The sequence below is a fragment of the Astatotilapia calliptera genome, chromosome 6 (genome assembly GCF_964374335.1).
Source record: "Astatotilapia calliptera chromosome 6, fAstCal68.1, whole genome shotgun sequence".
Classification (NCBI taxonomy): domain Eukaryota; kingdom Metazoa; phylum Chordata; class Actinopteri; order Cichliformes; family Cichlidae; genus Astatotilapia; species Astatotilapia calliptera.
This window is the reverse complement of record NC_137427.1, coordinates 29,544,419-29,565,148: the sequence shown is the minus strand read 5'-3', so window position 1 is coordinate 29,565,148 and position 20,730 is coordinate 29,544,419. Positions and strand designations below refer to the sequence as shown.

General features: G+C 43.5%; 1 protein-coding gene across 2 annotated transcripts; it reads left to right on the top strand.

Annotated features, from left to right (window-relative positions):
• The first annotated feature begins 3,386 nt into the window (after positions 1–3,386).
• On the top strand, positions 3,387–18,576 carry chtf18 (CTF18, chromosome transmission fidelity factor 18 homolog (S. cerevisiae)). Of its 2 annotated transcripts, XM_026171530.2 has the most exons (22): positions 3,387–3,751; positions 6,331–6,420; positions 6,499–6,649; positions 7,253–7,442; positions 7,569–7,661; positions 8,420–8,472; positions 9,201–9,342; positions 9,445–9,669; positions 9,757–9,854; positions 9,969–10,092; positions 10,176–10,312; positions 10,424–10,517; positions 10,596–10,694; positions 10,784–10,914; positions 11,470–11,584; positions 11,964–12,188; positions 12,315–12,464; positions 12,749–12,879; positions 14,307–14,451; positions 14,538–14,633; positions 15,749–15,818; positions 17,354–18,576. In XM_026171530.2, exons 1-22 carry the CDS (start codon positions 3,664–3,666, stop codon positions 17,473–17,475), a joined length of 2,769 nt encoding a protein of 922 aa, XP_026027315.2. In that variant the 5' UTR covers positions 3,387–3,663; the 3' UTR covers positions 17,476–18,576. The 2 variants fall into 2 exon arrangements, with proteins under 2 accessions (XP_026027315.2, XP_026027316.2); XM_026171531.2 differs by lacking the exons at positions 14,307–14,451; positions 14,538–14,633; positions 15,749–15,818; positions 17,354–18,576 and adding an exon at positions 13,287–13,657.
• Positions 18,577–20,730: the final 2,154 nt, after the last annotated feature.

The following is a 20,730-nucleotide window of genomic DNA, read 5'->3' as shown; positions in this document are numbered from 1 at the left end:
GGTCTGCTACCAAAACATCTCGAGGCACACTGTTACATCTGAGTGTGAAGAGGGCAGACCAGTGGCTGAACTGATGATTAAACACATCACCTTAATGTGGCACCTGAAGTGCTGACACACACACTCTGCTAGGGGATAATGGAGTGCACAGTGTGTGCGAGCAGGGAAGTACTGATGTAAATCAGAGTCCACGGTGACACACACACACAGATGGTCAATCATTGCCGATGACAAGTTTATAATCATTAGCGTCTAAACACACAAAAATCTGTTCTGGGAAGTGCTAAGCAGGGTCAGTGGAAGTGTGTGAGAACGTGTCTGAGCTGTTTATGGTTTCATCCTGATATCTTCAGGAGGTGATACAGTAAATAAGACCCCATAGAGGCCTTTCTTTACAAAAGAAGATGCTGGAAATGCTGGAAAAGTGCCACAAATGGATAATAAATATAGTGTATTCTTCTTACAGCAGCTATTCTGATGAATAGTAGTAGTTTAGTTCATTCTGTCTATAGTATAATTCACACACCTGGATGCTTTCATATCAGACCCCTAATTAATGCTTACCTGTTACTTCATTGCAAATTTGCTGCTGTAAAATCTGCCTGTGCTACAGTCTGTAAAAACTCATTCACACAAACATTTTTTTAATGTGTGTAAAATTTGTATTTCCCTTTTTACATAAATTATTTTGAGAATGAGATCTTAACAAAAGGATAAAATGAAGAAAAAAAAGGATTTGCCTCATTGTGCAGGTCATGAGATTGTAAAAATGTATTTAGGCTTAAATTTTAAGTGGCACCAGTTTAGCTAACAGTGTGAGCAGGAAACCATATGTCACTAAAGGCTGAATGCAGCGGCCCGGATTTGACTTTGACCTGCAGCCCTCTGCTGTATGTCCTCGCCATTCTGTCTCTTCCTGTATGCTCTCCACTGTGCTGTCATTTATTTATTTATACTGGGTACATAAATACAGACATCGGGTGGTTATAGCTCAGGAGGTAGAGCAGGTCGAGTCTGCACGCCAAATATCCGGGGGCAAGATGCTGAAATAGGTCATCGCACATGAGAATATGAACGTGTGAGAAAACCCTTAGGTAGACAACAAAGTGCTTGTACGAACCAGGAAAGTTGTATAAAGTGCTTTGATTGCTCAGGTAGACTTTTCAGGTAGAGTATAAATGCACTATATGGGGTGGCTGTGGCTACAATGTAGCTTACCATCACCAGTGTGTGAATGTGTGTGTGAATGGGTGGATGACTGGATATGTAAAGCGCTTTGGGGTCCTTAGGGACTAGTAAAGCGCTATATAAATACAGGCCATTTACCATTTACCATTTATATGAGAATCATTTGCCATTCATATCTGAACAGTAGCACATATTTTATAATCTTGCCTCTGTACACCACCACAGCGGATTTTAGATTAGTCGATCGAGATGTGCCTGAAGTTTAGGAATTACAGGTGTTTTTAATTCACAGTCCCCATTTTCAGAGGTTGAAACTTAATGGGACAATTGACTGAGAAACAGCTTAATGGCCAGGTGAAATCTGCTCTTTTGCTAATTCATGATACATTAAGTATATAGAAAGAGTTGATACAAAAAGCAGAACTTGCATTTGGTAGCTGTTTACTGGAATTCTTGATGTGAGGTCCAGAGAGACGTTGATGCAAGTGAAGCAGGCCATCGTTAGGTTTAAAATCCAAAATGAACCAAACGAAAAAGAGATGACAAAAACTTTACAAGTGACCAAATCAACTATTTGGTTCATTTTCAAAAAGAAGGAATGCAGCGGTCAGCTCTGCAGCACCAAGAACGCCCGAAAGACCACAGAAGACAACTAAATTATGATGAATGATGTGGAAAGACAAAGAGCGTGTGAAATAAAATAGATCTGGAGGTATGATAAGTGAAGGAAACAGTTTATGGTGAGACTTCATCCAAGAATGAAAAACAATCAAATTATCAGTCAAATTGTGTTAGTCTGTACATCTTTGATTAACTACATAAACTCTACTGAGGTGGTTTAGAGAAAATATGTTTAATTTTCAAAAATCATACGGACCTGACTGCAGTTTTTAAAAGCTCTATTTTTTCTCAAATACATGTATTTTTCAATTTTAGTGTTTATTTTTCCTCTACCTTTCTTTCATCAGTCATCATCAGTTTGGATATTTCATCCGTATAAAGTATGAAGAGTTCTGACCTTTACTGTTTCACACACTTGTTTGTAGCTATGCTTTCTGACATGTTTGCTTTTGCTGGCCTCACAGTGAAAAAGCCTTTTCTCTGAGCACACCTGTACATTTTTCATCGGTGACAGCATGAAAGGATGGAGAAGTCCAAGAGTGGGTGTCAGGGAGAGTTTATCGGTCTTGCTTTTGTGCTCCCTGATGTGAAATTAACTCAGTGTCACACACAAGCCGCTGGCCGGTGTTTGTCCGCTATAAGGAGCAGATGGCGATGATGGAGACGGCCTGACGTCACGCACACCATCATCATTAATCTCTCTCTCACACAGAGCCACACAAAACCCCACTCTCACACTCGCAAAACACACAGCAACAGGTAACAGAAAGCCCACCAGTCACGTTTTAAGAAAATATCACTTAATTAAGTTTCCACTTGATGTAAATTTGTTTGCAGTTTGTTTCAAGCTTTTGGTGGTAAAAAGCAGCAAACTGAGAAAACGCATAGAAAAAATATATAAGAAGATATCAGAAGGTCTATTATTTGTAATATTCACACATGTGGATGTTATAACTTGTGTTTCATGAGTTTTAACAGTGCAGTGCATTGTTTACAGTGGAAATATGACCTTATAAAATTAAAAATAACTTATTAATATACAATATTACCATGTGCAACATCATATGTGGTATTGGTAAAAGCGATAAGAATAACTGGTGTGCATAGAGGTCTGTATGTGTGAATGGGTGGATGACTGGTTGTGTAAAGCGCTTTGGGGTCCTTAGGGACTAGTAAAGCGCTATATAAATACAGGCCATTTACCATTTACCATTAATAATATAGTAATGAATAAAGAAAATCTTCTCTAGGGCTGGGAGATAGACTTTGATGTCAACACTAGTGCATTTTATTGGAATACTTGCAAGTTTGACTGCATTTTAACTAAATATGTGCAGAGTTAGTTGATGTTAATTCAAGAGAAAACCTTCCAAATTAATCCAAATTAAAATGTCAAAGAAGCAACTTCAAAGGTATATGCGCAAAAAATATTATCTGAATCGGGCAGGAAATGAACACATCCGAGCTATGTCACTAAAGAGAAGTGACAGCGCCACCCTCTGGTCAAACAAGCAGAAACAAGGTTTATCTATTTGAAATTGAAACGATTCTGCTTTAAGGGAGACAGCTTGGCACACATTTAGTCGCACTGTTACAGGGAAATGTCGGCATTTTTTTCAGATATTCAGATCATTTAGCTAAGTAGTGTATGACGGGAAATAGGAAAGAACTGCGATAGCCAATCAGGAGTGAGGGCAACGGACTTACCCGGATGTAATACTTCATAACAAAAAATTTGCCGGGAACACGACTGTGCCAAAGCTACTGTCGAAGCTGAGAAAGAAGCTATCGGGGGAAATATATTTTTCCTGATTATTTAGCCGCCGTGTCTCGGGTTTTATCGGACCAGGCAAAATGGACGAATACGATGAACTGTTCGAGGTACACGACGACTTCGAGGAGCAGTTTGCCGACGAGCTGGAGGTGCTGGCTGAGATGGAGGGTGAGTCCAAAACACTCAAGTTACCAAAAGGGTAGCTAGCCTATGATTCAACTGTTAAATCGCCGAGCTACTTCTCGGAAACCGTCGTAGAAAAGTGGAGTTTTTGTTTAGGAGTAGACTTAATTTAGGGCTGCTTTGCTTTTGAACAGTGCGGCTCTTGAGGTGCGTTTAAATGGCTTTCAGGATCTTTGGGAAAGCTGTGTCAGTGAGTTCGGATCGAGCAAAACGCAACAAAAACAGACTCCGGGTAGAATAAAAAGAAATAGAAGTGCATACATTCAAGCTACAACATAATAGCACAAGATAAAGAAAAATAATAAATATAATGAAAATAGAGTTTGAGATATCTGTACAGGTGCAATAAAAAGTAGAGTTTGCAAATAAGACTTAGAGGCAGTGATTATACACTCACCCGTATATGTAGATATGTGAACGCACACATCTAGATATGTGTAGCTGTGACTTTATAAAAGTAAAAAATAGGTTATTAATATACAGTATATGTGTAGATATGTGAACACACACATCTAACCAGCTAGTCACGTCGTATCAATTGAATGCATTTAGGCATGTAAACACGGTCATGTATTCCAGAAACTGCTGATCTACTGGGGATTTCCTGCACAGCCATATTCAGGGTTTACAGAGAATGGCCCAAAAAGAGAAAATACCCAGTGGCAGTTTTCTCTGTGCCTTTTTGATGCCAGAGGTCAGAGGAGAAGGGGCCGACTGCTCTGAGCTGATAGGGAGATAAGTTGTTATTTGTATTATTGTTATTACAACAAGGTATGCAGAAGAGAATCTCTGCAGATCTGCATCAAACCTCGATGCAGATGTGCTACAGCAGACTTCACTTCTGTGAACTAATAACTAATAATAATAATTGTCCAAGCATTTCACTACATATCGTACTGTGTATGACTGTGTACGTGACAAATAAAAATTTGAATTTGAACTAATAACGGGAAAATGAGGCTGCACTTCACACGGGCTCATCATAACTGGAGAATAGAAGACTGGAAAAATGTTCTCTGCTGTGACTTCAGTTGCTGTGTTCAAATTATAGGGCCAGACTTTACTCATAAACATAGACAAACATAGATCCATCCATGATTAAGGCTGGTGAATGTGAAATGTAGTGTGATATATTTTCTTGGCATACTTCTGAGTATAATTTAAACACCACAGAGAATCTGAGTGTTGTTGCTGACCATGTCCATCCCTTTATGACTATGGTATGCGCATCATCTGATGTCTGCTCCTGGCAAGATAACACAATTACCACAAAAGCACAGATGCTCTCAAACCGGTTTCTTGAACATGACAGCGAGTTCTCTGCATTCGAATGGCCTCTCTGCAATCCATTAGCTTGTGGTGGAACACAAGATTCTCATCATCGATCTACAGCTGACAAATCTGCAGCAACTGCGATGCTTTCATGTCAATATGGACCAAAATCTCTAAGGAATGTTTCCATCACTTTGTTGAAGCTATGCTATGAAAAACGAAGGGAAAAAGGGGCCTGAATGCTCTTTTTCTTATGCATTTTGGTCATTTCAGCCAGACCAGTGACTCCCCAGCACAGCCTTGGCCTTCCCAGTCAGCCTATTCAGTTTCTTGGTGTCACAGTTTCAGATGCTCCTACACCAGCAGATAACTGCAGAGGAAACCGGACTAGCAACACCAGATAAATCAAGTGAAGTTAACATTATCATCATCCAGCAAAACTAATTCGGACCCCTCTGACACCTCACTGATGGTGCTGTTCTGTTCAGGACTATACATCCAAGAAAATGCTGACTTTTGTCTCTGTTTGGTTTATTATTCCCTCAATGGGTGTGTGAACTCCATGATTATACATACTATGTGGTATTTGAATAAGACTTATAACTAAATTCTTTGTTTAGTCCTTTGTCTATTCTGATGAAACAGGCTCCACACATCAGAAGATGTATGTAATCTGCTCCATTATTATCCCTAATAATTCCCCATATTAATGAGAAGAGTTTAAAGTAATCATTTACCACACAGTGGTACAGTTGTTCATGATTCTGACATCATTAATTCATACTTATTCATAGCTATATACAATACCTAACCCTTTGTCAAACTGTATTATTTGTATGTATTGTTACGTTTATAAACCAGAGTAGAATATAAAATAAATTCTGAAACGCGATAACACGAGAACTGGTTGACAAAGTCCAAAGACATGCAGTTTGGTTCATTTTAAATTGTACATGTGAGTGCTCTCTGTCTCCAACCCCCGTGACCCAATAAAGACGGACTGCTCAGCTGGCTGTTTGTGGCTATATAAACATGCTGGGAACAGGGAAGTTGCAGAGCGCCCTCTGAGGACAGACTTTGCAACTTCAGCACCTATAACATGGTTGAAGGGTGTTTCTACCACTTCTTCATCCTCTTCATTTGTCAGCTGATCAGCAAACAGCCATACTGGTCTGATAGCAAATCGGTCAGGCTCAGGAGGATGGTGGTGATAAAGTTAAGATAGATAAAGTTAGGGTTAAGTCTCCAGGAAGTAATTAATGTATGATTTTATGTGTGCTTTAACATCGTAGACGAAACTTGCAAGCCGGGGAAACGCCACAGTCAGGGTCCAGGAGACGACATCTCGGATATAGAGCACCTGCTGGACAATCAGCCCATCAGTGAGTTCACCCTCGGGGTGCACCTGTATTTTTACACCTGTCTAATTTGCAGCTTTAATCTAAGCCTGCCTCTTCCAGCTCCAAAGGCAAAGCGACAGAAGCAGGACGTTGGTGTGGTCAAGCGACTGTTCAACGCAGCACAAGTTCAAGAGAGCAAAGTCCCTTCACTGAGTGATGACATCACACCGCCATCCTCTCCAGAGCACTATGAGCCCTCTCACGCCATCAGGTAGTTTTTTTTTAAATGATTTGTTTAGCATCATTGAATTTGACCTGTTTTACTCAGAGACACCTTCAATGTGTTTTATTTATTTATGTTTTATTTTTACCTTGATTTTTACTTATTGAGCTCATTTGCTTTGTTATATTGTGGCGATTTTATTGAACTATTGTATTGAGATCAATAATAGACATGTATTATATTAACATTCATCTGCATCTCTTTCAATTGATACCGGAGCAAAAAGATGTTCCTAAAAATCCCAAACATTTCTAGCGGAAATACATTTTAATGCAGAAACTCACACACAAGTAAGATGCACTTAAAAACAATACATGACAGTCATTTGAAGCAAAGTGGCGAGTATTGCTGGGGGCACAGCGGCGCACAGGTGCCTGAGGAGCAGATGTAGCTGGTGCTGAATGCAGTCGTCTTTTTTCCATCATATTTAAGCAGTTTCTGTTTTTGTCCTTGATGGGATTGTTGTACGTGGAGATGGGCATAACAATAACCTGCACGATAAAATTGTTATTTTAAAATCATACTTGTACAAAAGCGTGATTTCAGCCTTTAATATAAATCTGAGACTTCTGAACATGTTTTGTGTTCCAGCTCTACCCCTGCTGTGCTGGATATCAGCGGCTTTGCTGAGATTCCACTGACTCCACAGCGACCTCCCACAGCGGCGCCGGCATCCCTGCGTGTGCTGAAGCGACCTCCTTTAGAGGGAGACTACATCAGTGTGACGGACTCGTCTGGGAATCGGGTCTACCTCCGACAGAAAGAGAACGCAGAGACAAAGGTTAAATGCCCCCCGGTTATTTATCCGTGAGGCTGAATTTCGCACAGGCAGCATGTGCAGCAGCTGCAGCTTCCAGAGTTTGGTTAATATTTCTATTTCTCTCTACATTTCCATGTGTCTCTTCAGACAGCAGACTCCAGAATAGTACCAAACTCCCAGGGTGGACTGGGGCTGCTGGCAGTGCCGATAGGACTGCTGAGAGAGCAAGAAGCAGACAGGGTGAGTGACTCATTACCTTCCCTGCACCCAGTGTTAAAAAATGCATCTACCAAGAATATTTTTTATCCACTAAAATTGTGTTCATTTAAAAAAAAAGTGGATTTATATTGAAATCTATTAATAGAATTAATATTGACCTCAAAGATGACCTTAGATGTGCTTAAAGTATAAACTTAAAAGCAAATTAAGAAATCTCATCATCACGCTACTTACAGAGACCACGAAGTCCCGACCCTAACTCTGATTGGCTAGTGTTCTGTGTTAATCTAATGGCTAAATGCTAATAAGAAGATGAAGAAACCCAAGAAATAATCTTCACATATTCAGTTGTCGCAGCATCAGCTTTCCTCAAAGCTCAAAGAAGCATGAATGAAGAACACAAAGCGCAGCTTCAGTGGACAGCTTTCATGCTTTTTAACGCTCTGCTTCACTTTGTCATCGTTAACTTTTTAATTCTGCACAACAGGGGCTAAGTTGAAGGACTGGGAGATATAGAAGAGTAGCTTACTTAGCAGTTTTTCTACATGTACAGCTCTCATAGCTACAGCACGTAGTAGAGGGACTTTTCATCTGCTCGTCTCGTTATGGAAGATCTAAGAATAAGAGCGTTTAGATTTCCAGTGTGACAAAAGCCTATAAATATAATTCATTTGAAAATGTGTGATATAATGTAGGCGCTGTAGCCCTTACATTAATAGCAGAACATACAATTATTGTAAAGTCACATCAATGTCTCGTGTTCCTTTGAAATCTTGCAGCGCCACCAACAGGTTGTGGAGGAATCGCAGCGTCTTACAGAGCTGTTAGCCAGGTAACTCACTTCCTGTTTCACTCACAGACATCAACACACTCATGTGGGGCTCAAAAGAGGACACAGACTGGGCTGGTTGTAAAATAACAAAAACAGAAAACATCAGCTGAGACTGATAAGATGGCGTGAGTGGTGGAGTGGTTAGCGGTGTCGCCTCACAGCAAGTTCTTGGTTTACATCCCACCTGATGTCCCGGAGTGGGTTTCCTCAGCCTTTCTCCCACAGTCCAAACACAAGCACGTTATGTAGTTTGTGATTCTATATGGGTCGTGTGATATGGGGTAGATGGAGTGGTTGAAGTGCACAGAATAAGTGCTGTGTGATCCATCCATCCATTATCTGCCGCTTATCCGGGGCACGGGAGTATCAGTCTCAGAGGGGAAAATTAGACCTCCCCCTCCCCAGCCACCTCTTCCAGCTCGCCTGGGGGGAAACCAAGAGACATCATTTCTCCAGCCTGTCCTGGCTCTGGCCCGAGGTCTTCCCTCAGTCTGATATACCCAAACCACATCAACAGGCTCCTTTTGATGCGGAGGAGTAACCACTCTGCTTTGACCTGTACAACTGAACTCCTCACCCCATCTCTAAGGGAGCATCAAGCCACCTGTTGGAAGAAGCTCATTTCCCTCTAATATCCACAATCTCATTCGTTTGAGACACATCAAGACTGAGTTTACATACACGAGCAGGAGTTTTAACTGCGTTTTTGTGTTTATGTCACATTCCAGCAGTGTAAACGACGCGTTAGTTGAGTCTGAAAACCCAGAAGATGAAGAAAACGAGGATCCAGAGGACACAGAGGGCCGAGCATCTCGGCTGTGGGTGGACAGATTTTCACCGCGTCACTACACAGAGCTGCTCAGCGACGATGTAAGTGATGTGCAGTGTTTCTGTGTGACTTTAAGGAGGAAGGCTTATTCTAAAGTCTTTGTGGAGGCGGCTTGTTGATGTGGCGCGTCTTGTGTCGTTCAGTTCACCAACCGCTGTCTGCTCAAGTGGCTGAAGCTGTGGGACACCGTAGTGTTTGGAAGAGAGAGGAAGTCCCGCCCTGCCCGATCCGACAGACAGGCTGCCAATCAGAACGCATTTAAACCCAATCAAGGAAATCAGAATCAAAATCGCTTCAAGAGCAAGATTGAGGTGACCGAGGAGCTGCTGGAGGCAGAACTGGACCAGTACAAACGACCCAAATTTAAGGTCTAAAAGCTGCACATCTGTCACATCTGTTTGCATTTGATTACCTGGCTTTTACACACGGTGTGATTTATTTTGGCCTCTCTCCAGGTGGCGTTGCTATCCGGTCCTCCAGGTTTGGGGAAGACCACCCTGGCTCATGTCATTGCAAAGCATGCTGGGTACAACGTGGTTGAAATCAATGCCAGGTTAGTCACAATAATAATAAGTGAGCAGATAGTGGCAGTAAGTCATGGAGATGGCAGGTTTACTGTCATCCTCCTCCTTCACAGCCTCACTTGGCGTTGTTGATGTTTGTGCAGTGACGATCGCAGCGCCGAGGTGTTCCAGAAACGCATCGACACAGCGACACAGATGAAGTCCGTTTTGGGAGCCAATGAGAGGCCGAACTGCCTCATTATCGATGAGATTGACGGAGCACCTGCGGTACACTCCTGCTTTAAATTGGTAAAGAGCAGCTAATTGACCGCAGCCGTTCTTAATGCCTTGCCCTTTGATGTGCTCCGCAGGCTGCCATCAACATACTGCTGGCAGTTCTGAACAGGAAAGACGGACACGGGGGTGAGGCTGGCGCGGAGACGGCGAAGAAGAAGAAGAGGAGGGAGTCCATCTTACTGCGACCAATCATCTGCATCTGTAACGACCTGTAAGAGAAACTGTGGCATTAACAGCAGAGTGGGAACTGTGAATACCTGTTATTTGTTTTTACTTTATTTTTACTTCTTTATCGTTTTAAAGTCATCTGTTTCTTTTTAAGTTATGTCCCAGCTCTCCGGCCTCTCAGGCAGCAGGCTTTCCTCCTGGCTTTCCCACAGACTCAGCCTTCCCGCCTGGCACAGAGACTGGCAGAGGTCAGCATAGTCACAGATGCACGCACACATCTCGACACGCGCTGCTGATGCTTGTTTAAACGAAATCGCTGTTTGCAGATCTCACTCCGCCAGGGGCTGAAGGCAGACACGGGCACCCTGATGTCACTGTGCGAGAAGACCGACAACGACATCCGGTCCTGCATCAACACGCTGCAGGTGGGTGCCGCGGCTGAGAAGGAAAGCCCGGCAGATGCACAGCCAGTGTGAAGAATTCGGTGTAAACATGTGTTTGTGCTTCTGTCCAGTTCCTTCATAGTCGTGGCGTCAAGCAGCTGGACAGCAAGACGATTCAGAGCATCTCTGTGGGGCAGAAGGACCAGAACAAAGGCTTGTTCCATCTATGGCAGGAAATCTTCCAGTTACCACGTACAAAACGGTATGGCGAGTTCCCCGAGACAGGCCAGCAGTCTGTCACATGGCTAACACAGAGAGAGAGATGACGATTCACACCTATGGGTGTGAAAATTATGCAAATATCACTAAGTAAATAGATAAACCTTGAAGATAATCATAGCGCATATGAACTGAGCTTAGTATTAAAATGTCTTTTAAAGTCTTCAGTTGAAGCAGGTGAAAGTCGTAGGAAGCCTTGAAACGAGTCACTGTGTCTTTTCTTTTCCCTCCCTGAGCCTGATTCTGCCAGAGGTTTCTTCCTGCTAAAAGGGAGTTTTTCCTTCCCACTCTTGCCAAGTGCTTACTCACAGGCGGTCATGTGATTGCAGGGTCTCTACCTTACAATATAAAGCACCTTGAGGTGGCTGGTGTTATATAAATAAAACTGAATCGCCTGAAAAACAAACGACCGCCAGACCATCGTAAACAGTCATAAGATAATGTTAAATCTTTGGCACAAATAAAAGGTACAGCAGGTGTTTGAGGTGTGTAGAGGACCATATGTTGCAAATTACTGATAAATATTCATTATTTTCAGGAAACGTGTCGGTGAGGGGTTTGAGGACGGACCGGGTTCGGGAAGTGGAGCTCACAGGTTCCAGCACATCTTGCATCTGGCTTCGTCTAGTGGAGAATATGAAAAGGTTTCTCAGGTAATACAGGAAACTCTATGGGACCTGCTCTGCTCATTTCAAATTGCTTGTTATCTTATATCGGGCCCTCACGCCGCTCCTCAGCTCATCGATTGTCTGAAACGAGCTTCTTTAACTCTTGCACCTTTAAACCGACTCTCTTCTGATTGGTTGCTTGTCATAAACAGAAGGTTTGAAAAGCAGGTGGGTGGGGCTTCTGAGTTTTTGGCTCACAGGGATTTCTTAACTCACGCTGACCTCAATGTTTGAAACTTTAACCGTGCTTAATAGGAGCAGTACAGAAAAGCTGAGGAGGAGCACTGACTCATGTGGAAGTTTCCAGAATATAAAGTAGTTCATGGTTCACTGTGTAATGTTGCATTACATCTCTTTTCCTCAGGGTCTGTATGATAATTATCTGTCCATGCGTGTGAGGGACCCAAACCTCCAGAGCGCGTGCGAGGCGCTGGATTGGCTGGCCTTCTCAGACAAGCTGAGCCACGTGATTCTGCACGGGCAGAACTTCTCTCTGATGAAATACCTGCCCTTCCTTTCCATCACATTTCACTTCCTGTTTGCCCACACGAACGTGCCCCGCATCAGCTATCCCCACAGCCAGCACGAGGTACGACTCTCCTACACACACCTGTGCAGCAGTGCGAAGGAAAAGTGATAAAAGGAGAAGAAGACGTTTTTGTTTGGGTTTTTTTAAGGCATCATTGCTGATCAGTCACTATTGTGTCCCGTCCAGGCCTCCTCCCGGCTCCTCAGCTGCAAGAACGCTCTGTCCACCATGTTGGCCGACACCCCAGCAAGCATCAGAGCGAGGATCAGTCAGCTCAGCCTGACCCTCGATATCCTCACCTTGCTTCTCGACATCATCTGTCCCAAACTACGGCCCGTATGTAAAAGCTTACATTGTAACCTTGGTACATGCCTGTATGTTCAGCCCAAACTCCAAAACTGTGCAAAATGTGCAGAATGCAATGATGATGATGCCTTTTTTTAAAACAAATCTACGGTTTTATGGTGCAGATCTTATAAACCTAAATTTTGCACATCAAACATTAAATTTGACAAAAAGCATTGTAAATGTAGGACCTGAAATGCCAGGTTTTAGCCTCTGTGTCTGCTTAGATAGATGTGGGTGGGTCATGATATCAAAGTTTCTTATTCTTCTTTCAGGTGAATCCACAGCTGTTCAGCAGCAGAGAGAAGGAGCAGATGCGTGAGCTGATCGACACCATGCTGGCATACAATCTCTCTTACAGGCAGGACCGCACTCCAGAGGGACAGTACACCTACGTGCTGGAGCCGTGAGTACACGCACACGTACGCACACTTGGCTGGACTCCACTGTACACTGGACTCATGCAGAGCTGATGTGTGTTTGAGGGGTGTTGAAGGTCACTGCTCTTGTCCACACTGTGGTTCTCTGCATGGAGGCTTAAGAGATTAATCCCCTTAACACCTGGTGGGCGTGTGTGTGTGTGATGGTCGGGGTTGAAGCAGGGTAGCAAGCAGTAAAGCCTCACCGTTGGATGCAGGTGAATGGAGGAGAGGATGGAAGGAGGGGCGGGTTTAAGTTAGATAGGTTAGTAGGCAGTAAGTGACGAGGTGGCCTTTTGAAAGGTCGAGGAATGAAAGGATAAAAGAAGAAAAAGAGCATTTTTAACTTGAGAGACTTTTACTTAATGTTCACCCTCATTTTTGTGATTCTGAGGATGCCGGCGCCTGCTGCAGTTAGAATGGGATAACCAGCTTGTTACCTCAGCCATGCCGGCCCGTGTGGAGGAGCAGCGGGACGCCCAGGACGGCTCCTTTCTACAGGCTCGCTGTGACGAAGTGCTGGTCACCAGCGACTGGGGCCTGCCTCTAGTGCTGGCTCTGCTGCTGCTGCTGCTGATCTACACCTTTCTGTACCTGCCCTCTCAAGCGCACCACAACTCCACTCTCTGATATCTCACGCATAAAAGGCACAGAGTGCAGCCGTGGATCTAAACATTTAACATCACAAACAGCGGATGCGCTCAGGCAGGACAAGATTATTTGATTGGACTGCTCTCTTTTTGGCCGCAGTTGGTGATTGGTCATGTCGGACGCTGTGAGCAGGAGGAGATGTGCAGGGAAGAAGAGTGGGAAAGATGAGGAGAGGTCATTTAAAATAAACCCTAGAACTGATGTCTGCTTTCATGCAGAAGACTGTGTGTCCTTATAAATCCCTAATATGTCCTAATACGGTTAAAAATGAATTTAAAAGTAACCTGCGGCTAGATTTTAGTAATATGAAGTTTAACCAGTGTTGTTCATTTTTATTGTTTGTTACAGAACTGCTGTTGAATTGTGTGGATTCAGATGTTAAAGATGATATCTGCACATGTAGATGCTAATGATAACACGGTTGACATAACGCTATTCCACAATAAATAGCCGACTGAACCGTATGACTGCTTTTATTGTATTTATTGGTCCACAGGGCTGTGAGTGAGAGTGTGTGTGTGTGTGGATTGAGTTGGAGATCAGCAGTAAGAGGATTAAAGTTTTAGAGAATGAGAGATTCTGGGTTTTATTCTGGGGGGGGGAAACCAAAACAACAACCACGGCACCAGAAGTGGAAGCTCTTTGTTATTGTTCGTCATCTAACAGGGTTCAGCCGAGTGTCAGTTGCATCACAAGTGCATTTGTGTTTACTGCGTGTAAACAACGAGCGTCTCGTTTGTTTGTGTTTACTGCGGGTTTCCAGGCGCGTCGAGGAGGTGGTGAGGTTTCCAGGCCTGCCTCCGCGCCGCCAGCTGACGTACCAGGCCAAACAAACCATCAGCAGAGAGATGGAGCAGGAGAAGATGAGGAGGGCCGAGCAACTGATGCTGCTGCGAAACCCAGCACCGGTGAGACTCGGGCACGCGTAGCACCTGGCCCCGCGCGTGCTAATTAACGTGACGTGTTTGTAATGCACCGTGTCTGTGTGACGTAGAAAGCGGAGGACAAAAAGAGCGCCGGTCCTAAAGCAAGCAGGAACCACCAGCAGAGGCTGGAGAACATCGTCAAGCAGACCACAGTGGAGAGCAGGGTGAGGCGCACAAACACTTTGACACGCTGTTAGCTGCTGGAAAATCACTGCTGCTCTGGACCAACACTACCTGATAATATGGTCTGATTTGTAGTTGTTATTTTTGGCCTGAACACAGAAAAAACACTTATTTTTTTCTTTTATTTAAATAATTTATTTGTTATTTTTTTAACTTGAAAGTGCCCCCTCTTAACCTTTGATACAGTTCATGGGGGTGGGAGTGTATACCAGCTGACACCGGGGGGGGGGGAGGAGAAGCACTACCGTAGGAGAAAGCTTTATAAACCACATACAGGCTTCGTTTATTTGTTCAAAACTGATCTTAAATTTTCTCTAATTTCTGATTGGTCCACATTAGCTGCACAACATGTTTGCCTTTTGTTTTGGTGATGTTGTCATAAAAAAAAATCTGAAATAATCCACTGGGATTATTCTTTAATTCTTTAAGATTATCATTTGGCACACTTTCATGGTGAAACGTTGTCTATTAGGAAGAACAACGTATTTCTGGCTGAAACCAAACACAATATATTGGCACAAATACCTCACACCAGCTGTTAAGCACGGTGGTGGAGGGGTGATGGTTTGAGGCGGTTTTACAACCACAGGAAATGGTCACCTTGTAGTCACTGAGTCATGCAAACTCCTCTGAATGCCTTCAACCTCAATATTGCTGCTAAAGTTACTGAGTCATGAGGTGTGCTTAGTTTTTCGCAGCACTGCACAAAAGAAAAAAACCACAGAGCTCAAGTTTCCACTGCCGGTAACATGTTTACTGTTATAGACTCTACTGTATGTTCAGGGTGTGGTCACTGTGCTCCTCACACATGTGGGTGTTAGTTGGTGCCTGCTGGTGGAGCCAGAGTGGAGCAGCCTGTCTGCACTGAGCCTAGATGAGTTATAATAGTTCCCTCTAGAGGGCAGGAATGAGGCTAATAAGAAGCCACTGGGTCACAGTCCCCGATGGAGACAACTGGGAAATTAGGCTAATGAGAGAGAGAGTGTGTGTGTGATTGTTCACTGATATTGACCTCGTTATTGAGGACAAAGCGTTTGAAACTTCCTGTTTAACTTCATCCTTCTCATCACTTTGTTGTTGTGTTTGCGTCCTGCAGCCTGAGGTGGATTTCTTTGGTCGAGCTGTTGCCCCTAAACCCCAGAGACCACAGCCGTCATCAGACACAGGTACCTGACTTCATTTATCTCAAATGTGGAAAACACAGGCTGCTCTGATTTTTTTTTAATACTTAATGCCTCGAAGCACATCAGGTCCACACGCACCAGAGGTAACAACTAATGTGTGTTATGTAACTTTGGTAATTAAGCGTTTTTGTTGCAGTCTGCAGGCAGAGCTGCTGGACTGCCAGCACTGTTACCACTTGCATTTATTATCAGATCTCTGTTAGCCAAACAAACTACTTTGCACAGCGCGATCCTTATATTTATGCATCAGCCAATAGAACAAACATACTTAATATTTATTTCCTAAAATGTACATTAATAATAGTGTCCAGCATTCCTCAAAATCAGTTTACTACATTTTCCTGAGATGTAGCAGTTGTAGCCCTTGGATGCTAATAAAACTCTTCAAGGTCATTTCTGAGCCTGCTGGTGCTTTTGAGTCAGTGGAGGCAACTGTGACTGCTGTTTGAATACATTAAATCTCCACCCCTCCTGCAGTTCTGGAAAAGTGCATCATCGTTAGCTCAGGACCCGTAACATGTCTCTGTGCATGTCTTATTTACCGTATGACCAAAAAGTCCCATTAAAAGCACTAACCCTCCTGAAACCACACCATCAGGGGCATTGATGAGCAGTGTAATCAGGGTGGAAACGCAGACCTGTGGTCATTTGTAGGTCAAAGCAGGATTTATTTACTAAAACAGGCACAGCTCCACATCCTCTGTAATGCTTCCCAGACTTTTATTTTGATTGGATCGGTTTGTGGAGAGGACTGAGAAGCACTAATTTGGATCTGGTGGCGTCAACGGTATGCATCAGTACTTTAGATGGGTGCATAGTTGAATTATGCAATAATGAGACAACAGTGTGAGAGTGAAAGGATGCTATGGATTAAATGATTATCAGTCTGCAGCTTTCATCGTCTTTACAGAGCTTTATGTTGAGCCACAGATACACAGATATTTACGCCGATGGATCAGATTTTTATTGTACTTGCGGCTTCAGCCTCACTGCTCTCATAGTGTCGTTTTTACACTACAGCAGGCGGCTGTTTTCACTGGAAGACACCACTGTTAGCAAGTAGTTAGCATTTAGCTCCTCAGGAGAAGGAGACCAAAAGTAGAGCTAACAGAACAAGTTAAAAATAAACTGTAAATAAACAGTGTTGCTGCCTAACTGCAAATTTTCCACTGGAAGTTGAAGGCTGATGATGTTCATAACTTATTTCCACCTCCTCAAGTCCTCCATCCAAAAAAAAAAAAGAAAAAAAAAAAAGAATTCACCCTTAGTGTGAAACTGGAGCTAAACTAGTTACACAGATCAGCATCGGCTCTGTTGTGGGATTTATTGATGTAAAAGTCATTGGTTTGAGCTGAAATGACAGAAAACTCTTTGGTTTAAGAAACTTGGACTGGAAAATTTATATTAATTGAAGTATGAACTTTTTAATTCATTGTGAAAAAAGCCACCAGCTTAATCAAATATGAAAATACTTGGACCCGAATGAGTGCACTCAAAGCCTGTTTGTGTCTCCGCAGGTGAGAAGAGAGCAGATCTATCTATGGGGACAGCAGTGGGCAACAGTGACGTGTGGTTCCGGTTTAATGAGGGCATGTCCAACGCTGTCAGACGAAATGTTTACATCAGAGATCTGCTGTAGCGCACGCGCACACACACGCGCGCACACACACGCGCGCACACACACGCGCGCACACACACGCTACTGTCTCATTCTCAGCTGCACTTGTTGTTGTATCATATGAAAGAATCTTAATCAATGCGTGTTAAATTCAAAACAGTCTTTATTTGGATTGACAGTGTAAAGAGCCAATAAAAAGGTGCTGTTCATCAAAACAAACCTCTAGAAAGCTACTCGGTGCTGCACACTCACACATACACTCGTCTCCACAGAAAGCATTCAGAGAAAAGCGGTGATAGCACTGATCGTGTGTGTGAGCGAGCATGTGAGTTAGTGCAGTGCGTCATCCTTCAGTTTGTATGCATCCGTGATTGTGTGTGTGTGTGTGTGTGTGTGCGTGTGCGTGTGCGTGCGTGCGTGCGTATATATTTATATATATGAGTGTGTGTGTGTGTGTGTGTGTGTGTGTGTGTGACCGCTAGAGAATCACACACTTGCCCTTCTCCACCCAGGGATTGGCTCTCATGAGCTCCGGATTCAAAAATGGATCTTCACAAACACATCCCTCGATCCATTTCACCAGCCTACAAAAAAAGATAAAAGAAAGAGAGAGTCGTACGGTCAGCAACGGGTCACACGCTGTACTGAACAGAGAGGGAACGAGTGTGTGTGTGTGTGTGTGCAGCAGGTGGACTCACTCAGTGACAGTGATGGAAGATTTCTCTCTGTTGATTGCCAGCTGATACTGAAGGCTTTCCACTTCGCGCTTCATCTGTGGGATGTCCCACTCCTCCATGATGCTACTGTTGTGTATACACACAAACACACACACGCAGATCAGAGACTGAAAGAGCACAGCTCTACTACACAGATGATTAAAGCTTGTTTTTGTTTTGCAACTGCGCCAATTTTAGAGTGCTAAAAGAAGTAAAAGCAGCCGACTGATCCTGCTCCAGCTCCTTTTTGAAGCGGGAGTATTTTTGTTGTCGCTTCTGCTCTGAGTCATAATTCACTGCGTGGAGAAGCTCTGCACAGAGAACCAGTGTTGTGTTATTTTCTAATTTTTCAAAATAAAACTCACGTTTAAAAAAAACTAATAAACACAACTTTTTGCAAACATTACTCTAACATTACTCTCAAACTCAAACATTACTCTGTAAATTGCGCTTGTGTTGTGGACTATTTTCAGCTGTGGATGAATACGATTTTACTGGCTGTTGACCTCTGACTCCAGAAGGATGGTTTGTGTGGGATTAGGCATACAGCAGTGTCCATGTACATAATGGAGAAGCAGGTTTCAGAGAGACTGCCAGTAAAATGATCAGAAGTAAAAGGGCTTGACTTAATTAATGAGGTGGGAGGAGTGATCCAAATATTGATAGTATCGATACCAACACTGATACTGGCATCAGATTGATACTGCCGCAACAGGATTTGATATTTTGTTTCTATTCTCTCTTTTTAAAAAAAAGAAAATATATGCTTCAAACATGCGCTATGAAAAATGTCTCAACCTTTGTGTTGACTGTCGCATCTATTTTATTTATAGCCTAGAGCAAATTTCAGCACGTTTACATTCCAGGTCTTCAAAATACATAAAAAGCTTAAAGTTGTGTTATTGTTGTGTTAACGCGTTATTGTGGAAAGTTCAAAATCAGTGATTTGGTGATCATTAAAACGTGTGGAGAATTTGGCAAATCTGATTCAACTCTTACATTATGCCACACTGCTCTGCCCTACACGAGCTGCCTTTATTGGTTAAAAGTATCGGTAATGGTATCGGCAATACTGGCCCTGTATTTACTTGGTATTGGATCGTACCAAAATTTGCAGTATGGGACAGCGCTAGTGGGAAAATATGACGCCACATTAAAATTGTGCTTTCCTCATTTTGTTAGGTTTATCCATTGTATTTGAATCCTGTTGACATGTAAAATGTTTATACTAGAGCAAGAATAAACTGATTCGTTTAGTGGAGACGGAAAGCACAAAGAAAAACAGTCACAGAGCGAATTTCTTAAAAGAAGAGCAGGTCATGAACTGTTTTCCATTTTTCTCTCTCTTGTTCCCAGAAAAAGGATCGAGTTACACCATTTAAATGTAAATAATCAGGGTAAAACGCGTTTTGTCTCTTTCTTAAGACACCTCAGGATATTTTAATATATTTAATGTTAGAAAACAGGTCTCGTGTTCTTATCTTATTTGTGCCCTGCCCCACCCTGCCTCAGGCCACATTACAGCAGCAAGACACAGCCAGAGAGTTCAATCATGGATCGGTTAAGCCCTCTCTACTGGAAGCTGTCTCCCTCCTCCTGCTCTTCATCTTTTTAATGGATCTAAGTAGGTCGGCTGCCGGTGCCGGTTTCCACCACCAGCATCCATCCTGCTGCGCTTCTCCACCAGCCAACCGGTCCATGAAAAGGCCTTCATCATTTAATTACAGGCAATGCTACAGCCCCATCACGGTCTTCCTCCCATTTTACAGCAGCTTCTGTCCTCCCTCTCATAAAGGAAGGACATAAATGTACCTCGTCGTGAACGTGTGGTGACAGCGAGTGAATGACAAAGCCGCTCTTACCGTCAGGCCTACCGGGGAGAGGACCGCTGTTCGAGTGTGTGCGCTGCCGGGTGCAGACCGGGCTTCAGCGGCGGCGAGGACCGTTCAGGGCCGGGAGTCGGTGGCGTTTCACCGGTAGATGAGTACGGAGTCGGTGGGGGGAGGAGGCTGTGTGAGTATATGCGTGTGTGTGTGTCGGCTCTCCGCGGCGTAAAGGCACTCCTCTGCGCTCCTCCCCGGTAAAGCTGGATGCTTGCGGGGGCGGAGAGAAAAAAAAAGCACCAGCGCCTGCTTTGACAGTCAAACGAGAGCCGGAGCAGACGCACCTGTATGGAAATCCGAGCACGCAATGAGCCTCAGCGCAGGCAGGGAAAACGCAAATGAGTCGCTCCGAAGGGAAAACACGCAGGGAGGTCATTTTCTATTCATGTGACCGGAGGCTATGCCTGTTTCTCCTCCGAGGCCCCCACAGAAAGTACCAGAACAGTACTTTGATTTTTTTCTTTACTCAGCTCTGGTACAGACCATAAAAACACCTGACCTGTAATCTAAACACGTTTTCCTTCTCTCTAATGCTGCCATTGTTTTGACCACTAAACTTATTTTAACCTTCATCATGCGGATGGGTGCTTCATCTTTTCCCAGGACACTTTGACATCTGCATGGATTGAACAGCAGATTCTTAATTAGTCACCCTGCTGTACCTCCCAGTGCACAGC